Source organism: Oryzias melastigma, linkage group LG11 (genome assembly GCF_002922805.2).
Source record: "Oryzias melastigma strain HK-1 linkage group LG11, ASM292280v2, whole genome shotgun sequence".
Classification (NCBI taxonomy): Eukaryota; Metazoa; Chordata; class Actinopteri; order Beloniformes; family Adrianichthyidae; genus Oryzias; species Oryzias melastigma.
In genome coordinates, this window is record NC_050522.1 from 26,567,897 (window position 1) to 26,577,119 (window position 9,223).

The 9,223-nt window shown below is 47.7% G+C and overlaps 1 protein-coding gene across 1 annotated transcript in view; it reads right to left on the minus strand.

Annotated features, from left to right (window-relative positions):
* Positions 1-837: 837 nt before the first annotated feature.
* The window catches only part of efna3a (ephrin-A3a), a 50,855-nt gene continuing 42,469 nt past the window's right edge, over positions 838-9,223 (minus strand). The window contains exons 2-5 of the mRNA XM_024298456.2: positions 7,885-8,186; positions 7,696-7,761; positions 7,164-7,241; positions 838-2,689 (exon numbers count right to left, since the gene is read on the minus strand). Coding sequence (XP_024154224.1) covers positions 2,571-2,689; positions 7,164-7,241; positions 7,696-7,761; positions 7,885-8,186 — 565 coding nt within the window. The 3' untranslated portion in view covers positions 838-2,570. The remainder of the gene's footprint in view (positions 2,690-7,163; positions 7,242-7,695; positions 7,762-7,884; positions 8,187-9,223) is intronic.

Consider the following 9,223-nt stretch of genomic DNA (forward strand, 5'->3'; position numbering starts at 1 on the left):
AGCAGGAACCCCCCCCGTGTGAGTGTTTGTGTAGCGGAGGAGAGGCGGCGTGGAGATGTGGCGAGGTGACAGCTTTATGTTCGGCGTGTTAACAGCCGCCAGGACTGACAAGGAATTGTGGGTAAAAGAGGCTTTCGGAGCCACGAGGAGACAGGAGGAGACAGGAGGAGACAGGAGGGGACAGGAGGATGACACCTTCCTGTATCGTCTCATACAGAGACCCCAGTGTCCCTGCACGACCCCCCCACACACCTGACTGTGGAGACGGAAATATCAGACCTGTCAGCTGAACAGGTGAGCCGTCATTTAGAGTCCTCGCCCTCTTTCACCTGGTGAACCGACATACAACATGGCCGCTTTGATCAGCTGGGTCTGCTCCGTCTCTACGTCCTACAGGATTCATTCCACGATACTCCACTTATTAAGATGTTCACAGAGGATGCAGTATTTATGTTTCCGAGACAGAAATGATGGTCCTGGTTACACATCCTCACTCCCAACTCATCACATGTGGATGACTTGGTGACGTATCGTGGTGTCCTCTTTGTCGGACATGCTGGCTGCCGAGTCCCCAACCCTCGAGATGCCCTAAGAATCTTCCGTAAATTTACTCGACTTGTGACAGAAAGTCACGTTTCAACAGCGTCAAATGAAACCTTCACGTAGTGTAAAGTAACCAACCAGAAAAGACGACGTTAGCTAAAACAGCTAAAGGATGATTGTTGATTTAGTGTCCGGCTAATGGAAGAAATAAAGTTTCTAAGAATACAAACAAAATAAAGACGATTCAAACTTGGTTGTTTTATGATCCCAACAAGAAAACAAACAAACCAGGAGTTGAAAAAGAAAAACAGAGTTTAATCGGCATCTTTTTAATCATTCTTGGTTCAATGTACAGTTTTTATTCACCGTCAATACCGTTGACAGTACATGAGAACTGGACTGAGTGAGAGTGACGACCTCCATAGAAAATGGATTTTAACCAAACATTTCTGTCGATACAGACGCCGCCATGTTGGAGCCAGAAGTCATCATGCTGAGCCAGCGTTGCTATGGCAACCACTCTGGCCAGTCAGGAGAGAGTTTGTCGGAAGGCCACACCCCTACCAATTGAAATCTGTGGGGGCCAATAGGCTCCGCCTACTTTTACTAAGTAATCTTATTGTTTATTATGTCACAGTTTATTTCTCTGGGATTTTGGCTTCTTGGAGCCACTTCCTGTTTGGAACGCTAAGGGGAGGGGTCCCTCAGTCCAGTTCTCATACACAGTCATGTCTGGTGACGTTCCTCCACTCCAGTAAATGCTTTGACCCCCCCTGAACTGCTCTAGTTTACAGACATTCTCTCAGACTCGTTTGCATATTCAAACTCTACAAATGATCAGCAGGAACTCTAAATGCCACGAACTGGAAAAGCGCAGACAAACACATTCTACAAACATGGGCGCTCTGTCCTTCATGCCCCGCCCCCTGGCTCTGACACACCCACATGTGTCATGGATATACATCACAACGCAGACGTGGTGCTCCTGTAGGCCCCGCCTCCGTTCACAGGCTGTTCACTAACGAGCCGGTTGGACCCGCCCCCTCCTGTCAATCACATCCATGTATCTAAACAACAATAAAACCGTGTCTCTTACCGACAGCTTATCAAGTAAACAAACACGCTGATGATCCTCCGAAGAAATAAATAAAGCTCGTCGTATTGATCAGATGAACAGTAGAAAATCACATTCATTCTTTTTCTCTTCATGTTTTTAGCAAAATGGCGGCAGCGTTACTTTGTGACTCAAAGCAAAAAATGTCTCCTCAGGCACCTGCCGCACTCCGGCGACTGTAGGGGAGGGTTTCCACGGTAACCGGGACTACTGCATCGGCCGCCAGCCACTGATTGGCTGCCAGCCTCCCAAAAGAGTGAAAAAGGACGATGGGGGGGCGGCCGCCGGGACGGCAACAATCGTAGCTCGCAGGGACTCTGAACGACTCCGCTGATTTGACGTTTGGAAATTATACAGGTAAAGGCGTCGGTGCAAAACTACCGCGTCCAAGTGGCGCCGAATGACCGGTTTTTCTGGGGTTGTTGGAGTGTAAAGGCAGAAAACGCAGACAAAGGTTTGTTCTCAAGAGGCCGCTCGCTAGCACCTCGCCGAGCGCCACTCAAAGGCCTGCGGCGCTCCGGTAGAGGCTGGAGCTCCCGGCACCAGCAGCGACCACATTCCTCACTGTCCGGGTCGAAGCCATCCGTTCTCGTTATTCACCGGCCTGCAGGGCCCGGCGTGATGACGGCGCTCCCTCCGTCCATAATGGATCGCAGTCGGGTTTATCCATCATCCTGTGGAGCTCCGAGGCCTGAAAGTCCACAGCTCCGCCCACATTCCAACGGTTTGGAATCTATGCTACAATATGAGTTCATCTCCAGCTCCTTTCTTTTCATCAATCCACCATCCCAAGTCAGCATCAGCACCGGTGGGAATCTGGCTCCGCCCCTCTGATGTTCCTCTGCCCGACTCTGTTTGATACGAAGCCCTTAGGTCAAGGCGGGTCGGCGGCTCGGCGGCTCGGCGGCCGTCGCTAGGAAAGGAGCAGGCCGGATGCGAGCAGCGTGGCCACGGTGAGAAGGAGGCGGTCCCTCGACGGGCTGCTGCCGCTGACGCTCTTCTCCAGCTTGGGGACTTCAGGGTTAAAGTCATCTGAGGGGAGAAGAGAGACGGGCGGTTAATGGAGAGCATTAATATAGTAATTATTTATCTCTGAGGCGGCGTGATGCGTGTAAATGGGGCTTCAGCGAACGCAGAGACATGATGCAATTAGCCACAAACCAGCAATTATCATCAGCTACAGACGGCCTTTCCTCCGGAGGGAGAATTGAAAACATTCTGGTTTCTGATCCGTGTTTTTACACTAATGATGTTTTTATCCTGGAGGGATTTCAATCAAACCAAATGACTGCAGCCTTGATATTGATTAGACTCAACCGAACATTCGCTGGGGAGAAAGACGGAGGAGAGCGCCGCTGAAATCCAGGAGGTGGAATTACTAAAGCCTTCTGCTCGGTCCGGGCGGCTGCGTCCCACTACGTCTGCGAGACGACTGCAAAGACAAATAAAAGCACTGATGGAGTTTCTCCGTCTGAAGCTACGGAGCGCCAACAGGAGAGGGAGTCAGTCTGGGATGGACGTAAATGGAGAGACGACAAATGTCCAAGTTTCATCTGGACGACAAATCTGAATGTTATCATTCCTAAAAAACAAGAAAGTGAACATTTTATGAAACTAAACGGTTCAACACCTCTAAAGTACGGTGGCCCTGAAGTCCACATAAAGCACATAAAGCTAAAGTCGGCTAGCTCGATGCTAACATTTAATGGAATTTCCCATAGGACGGCTAATGCTAACGCTCAGTCGACCTAAACACACGTTCTTGAACATCTTTATAGGAATTTTCCAAACTCTTTTAAGGAAATGTTTTTAACGTAACTATTTCTGGTCTAAAACACATTTTTTTGTTCTTCTTCTTCTGGAATACGGTGTAGGCCTAATGCTAAAGCATGATCACCACCTAGTGGCCAAACTGAAGCAGAACAATGTTAATGATCTTAAAATGTTTGTTAGAACTTCTCTTGATGATCCATTTACAGTATGTGAACCGTATCAGAATACGATAAATATATTTAATTAGTTATTAAATTATAATCGAGCATCTCCAGTGCAGTTTTCAACATGATTCCTTTTTTATACTGAAACGAGACCAAACATCTGAAATGTTCGTGGATTCAGTATATTTGCAGATCCGGTATAATTGTGATTTCTTTTTATTCACAGAGTCTGCGTATTCGCGGATTCTGTGTATTTGCAGATCCGTGTTCCAAAGTTTCCGGTAAAATGGAGGACAGGAGAGCATCAGGACGAATGCAGGTTCTGTCTGAGCTGAAACCGTCCTGCTCTGGATCGGCCCGATTCCTTCATCTGCATGTTGTGATGCTACTCTCCAGGACCGTGACGTTAGATTTGTTGTTAAAGTTTTGTCTGTCCATAAACAGCTTCGTCTGTGAGTAAAAGTCATGGAACAGACCATTTCAGAAAACTCAAAAAACCTCAGAAAATTGCCTAAATGCAGCGACTGACTGTAAATGTTTCACAAACTCAGACACAAGATTCAAGGGGAATTATCGTTCTTAGAAAGTCCAGTTTTCTGACGGTTGTTTAGTTTCATTTTTCTTCATTTGTCCATACCACCTTAAAAGGCAGAGTTGGCTAAAGCTAGCGTCTGGGCGTTAGCCTCCACTTTGATGTTAACGGGAAAATCTTCATCACAAACTTTAAACATTTCACAGAGAATGAAGATTCAATCAGTGAATAATATCAGACGAATCTTGAAATCAAAGTTTTGTTCTCATTTTTCAGCCTCTTTTCCCGCTCAGACATAAACTTCATGTGGTTTATTTATCATTCCTGCAGCTTTAATAAAAACAGAAACTCCTGGAATCTTCTCCCTGTGGATCTCTGCTCCAGTCTCTGGGATGAATCGCTGAAATCTCCAAATGTTTTCCGCTCTAACCCAATTAGACAATGACAGACTGTTAACACGCCAGCAGCACGAGTCCTCCACGAGTCCTCCACGAGTCCTCCACGAGTCCTCCACGAGTCGCTCTCACGAGTCGCTCTCACGAGTCGCTCTCACGAGTCGCTCTCACGAGTCGCTCTCACGCTGGGAGCAAATGTTGATCTGGCTTCACAAACGGATGAATGCTTCTTGTTGTCCTCGTTCACTCGGTCTGCAGACTCAGAGCTTAAAACCGTTCTTGATGTTCATGAATCCATCAGCGTCTGGTTAAGGTCTGGGTGTAAATAATACATAAAATAGAATCTAACTAACAAAGATGACAGAAATATTTGATTATTTCCTGGTGCTGCTTCATACACCAATGCAGACTTTGGTCTTTAGAGTCTCCGTCTCACCTGTCCTCACAGGTGAATACGGACCATCTGTGAGGGGAAATGGTGTGTTGTTGTGTTGTTGTGTGTTGTTGTTGTGTTGTTGTGTGTTGTTGTGTTGTTGTGTTGTTGTGCTGTTGTGTGTTGTTGTGTTGTTGTGTTGTTGTGTGTGTTGTGTTGTGTTGTTGTTGTGTTGTTGTGCTGTTGTGCTGTTGTGTGTTGTTGTGTTGTTGTGTGTTGTGTGTGTTGTTGTTGTGTGTGTTGTTGTGTGGCCTCATTGTGTCGTCCCTCTCCCTGCATTCAGCAGACGCTCCTCCGCGCTGTAGGCGGAGCCTCTTTAGGATTTCCTGCGTGTTTTCAGCTGCAGTTGCTGCTGGACGCTCCGCCCTCCGCCGGTCCGTCCTCTCTGGACTCTTTCTCTGCTGATCTGTTGCTTCTGCATTTTCTCGCTTCGCCGTCTTCCATTTCCGTCTCTTTACACTCTTCTGGCCTCGTTCACGGCTCCAGTAAACGCCGTTTTTATCTCGGCTGGTTTCAGTTTCCACCAGACTCCCTCCGCCGTGGTCGCAGGCGTCCTGCAGACTCGCTAACTCATCATCCCTGCAGAAAGGCTTTAGTTTGAGATGGACGGAGAGAGGCGAGGAGGCAGACGTCCATGTAAAGCTCAGGTAAAGAAAAACATACGAGAATACAGGAGGTCGTGTGTTTCTGCTTCAGTGTTGGAGAAAACGATCCGTATTTCACATTGACAACAATTAAAACTCTTATTTTACTGTCAAATATTGTGTTATACCCTTTAAATTCGCTCTCCGACCGTCTATTTTCAGTGTTTCCAGAGGTGTTTAATTAGAATTCTGCTTTTGTCTTTAGCCGTTCTCCCTCTAGCTTACAGCCCTCACATCTCATCCTGACCTTCACAGTGCATCAATGTCGTTTCAGTTCTGATCCAGATTCCAGCTCAGACGAGGAAAACAAAGACGCTCATGGATCTATTGCAGATGCTTCGGAAAGGGGCGGAGCATGGAGCTTGTAGCTCCGCCCAGCGTATTTTCTACGTCACAAAACAATCTTAATGCACTTTTAATCTAAACTCTCTTTATAAAATGGTACAAAAACAACATTTAATCTTCACAGCAACAGTCTGCGCCTCAGCCGCATCATTTCCACACAATCATGAGTCGGCGGCAGCACCGCAGCAGCGGCAGCACTGCAGCAGCGGCACAGCTTCACGCCTGAACCAAACAATCTAACAACTCTCACAGACGAGTGGTGATGAGGTCGGTGTTAGGAGCGTTTCAGAGGGCCGTCCACATCGTTAATTACATCATTAATTACAGTTCATTCGCCCTCACGACCTACAGAAATGATGGTACAACGCCAACAAACACTCCAGACGTAACAGAACGTCAGTGAGGGGAGAAGAGAAACAACAAAAGTACAGACGTTTAAAAATGTTTATCTATCAAGTAGACTCTTTTATCAAAGGTTTTAATTGTATCCATCCCTGTAATGTGTTTTAAACCCNNCCTGCTTATCCCTCCAGACAAAAAAAGTCCAAACTAACTTCAGGATTTTCAACGTCTCTTTGCTAAAACTGATGAAAAGTTTCAGGTTGAAATCTGCTCTTCTCAGATCTGATGAACTCAAATGATGTTATCAGATACACAAGTCTGTCCTATGTCTGCAATCAATCAATCAATCAATCAGTCAATCAATCAATCAATCAATCAATCAATCATGTAACTCATAGAGCTTCTTTTAGAGGTTTCAAACTCCGGGCCTCGAGGGCCGCAGTCTCTGCATGATTCCCACATTTCCAAGCTCTACTCATGACTGATTACCTGCTTCAGGTGTCCAGCCAATCAGAACACACCACAGCAGGTATGATGGAAAACATGCAGGAATACGGCCCTCGAGGCCTGCAGTTTGACGCGTGTTTTAATGAAAACAAGATGCTGCACAGATCCAGTCATCAGCCCGTCGGCCCACACCACGTCTGACGCCGTGATCTGAATCGGTGTTTATCGTTGAGCTCAGCCTGACCTGTGCCAACGGCGCTCAGACTGGGACCCTGTGTGCTGATGTCAGTGGAAGGCAGTTTCCTGTGACCAGAGGCCAGGATGTTGGCAAACACCAGGTTTCTTGGAGTCTTCCTCACAAACAGGCCAGCTCTGGAACATATCAAGTCAAGTTTTTTTTTGTCGTTCAGGTTTGACGTCTCGTCACTCACCGATGTTCTGGATCTTGATGTTGGGCCGGACTGTGTAGTCTGGAGAAGTCTGACTGGAGTCGTCATCCGCCTGGGAGGCTGAGACATGAGGAGAAAGAAACGAGACGGAGGAGGGGAGAGAAAACATCCCATAATGAGGTCATGTGACCGGACGACAAACGTCGAGCTTTGGTTCTGACAGCAGACGGACTCCCCCTGACTGAGTCACATGATCGGATCGTCTTCTGTCAGACCGGAGCGGAAAGGGTTAAGCGGATGAGAGGAATCGAGGCCAGCGGGGGCCGGCGGCGCTTTGGAAGCCCCCGCCGTACGATGACTAAAGGGATGGAGGTTTCACTCAGACGGTGGAGAAAAACACCACGAATAAACATAAACAGACGTAAACAAACGTGGGCGTTAGCATGCTAGCTAGATGTGTTTGGACAACACCGGCTGGAGCGGGGGATGGGGGAGTGCTGACGAGGTTAGATGGGGGGGTAGAAGGGTAAAAATAACATGGAGAACATGGAGGGGGGGGCAGGGGGGGTCTCACCAGTAGAGCAGCAGACGAAGACCCTCAGTCTCAGGCAGCTGTGGCCGTGGTGGTGGGTGGGCGTGGCTAAAACAGAGGAGAGGCGTGTCAAGCTAACCTGGCGTCCTCAGCTGAACTTCCACCCTCTATTGGCCCCGCCCACACACTGTCGACACTCGAGGACCAGGAAAGCCCCCCCCCAGGACTCACAGATGTAGTAGTACTCTTTGCCCACGTTGAACTCGTAGCCCAGAGAGAAGGCGCTGTAGCGCTGGAACTTCTCCGAGAACTTGATGGGGGCGTGGGGGGCGTGCGGCTTGTTGCACTCCCAGCGCTTGGACCCCCCCTTGGGGTCGCAGGAGCGGTAGCCGTGGTAGTTGACCATGTAGAGGACGTACTGCTCGGCCACCACGCGCTCCAGCCTCCCCCGCTGGCTGCTGTTGTAGTGGGGGCAGTAGATGTCCAGGTAGTCGTTGACGCTGACCTGCACCGTGAAGCCCTCCCTCCGGAGCCTGGATCAGACAGAACGAAGACATAAGCAGACAGGAAGGGACCGGCAGCAGAATACGGTACTGATCAGGCCACGCCCCCATCGTCGGACCTGTTTTTGTCTTTTTTACTATCGTGATGCCTTTCCTGTGTCGCTTTTCTAGGACATAGTTTCTGCAGAGCGGCAGGAGTTCATCACAATGTCACCAAGACTCTCTCCTGCTAGCTTACAGCCCCTCACACCCCAACCGAACGTTAGCAATGCCACAAAAATGCAGAAGGTAGCTGCTGATTTCCCATCAACCCTTTGTTTACACTCTCCTACTACTAGAGCCTTACAAGGCTAAGCTAACATTAGCCTAGCAAAAAAACAGTTTTGATCCAGAAATTGTTGAAATTTTGAAACTATGGGATGGCCAGACGACCATACGGCTTTGGCGGCCATCTTGTTTCAAATTCTGAGGTTTGGAGATTTTCACGTACAGGAAAATAAACAAATGCTGCTAGCTTGCGTCTACAACGACCCTGAAGCTACGTCGACCTTTGACCTTTGGAAAAGACCTCCATCTTGAATTTTCACCAAAAAATCTTTACGTACCAGCTACAATACATTTGTTCCGATCATTTCCCAACTCCTCGGAGGTCATTGGGAAGTAATCGGGAGAATATTGATACTATTAGAAGTTGTAGATTTTCATCAGCGTGCACGAGGTAAGCTCACAAAAGTGGCGTTCTCCTGTCACTCGCACATTTTTTAACGGAATCTTGTGAAAATGGAATATGTGGATCCCAGGCGGAAGCTGAAACACATAATATAACGTAGGATATGAACATATAAGGAATGTGGGCGTGGTTTGCAAATAACCTCTGTTGCTAAGGAAATCCAAAAGTTTACTTTTGCAGATTGTTCTGAAACTTGCATCAATCTTTCCGGTGACACCAGGCGAGCAAAACATAAAATGGTTGCTATGGAGATAAAACCAACAGAAAATCCACCATTTTGAAAAAAAAGTGGTTTTACATTAATTTTTCTCATACAGCTCAGACCAGCCTTACAGAA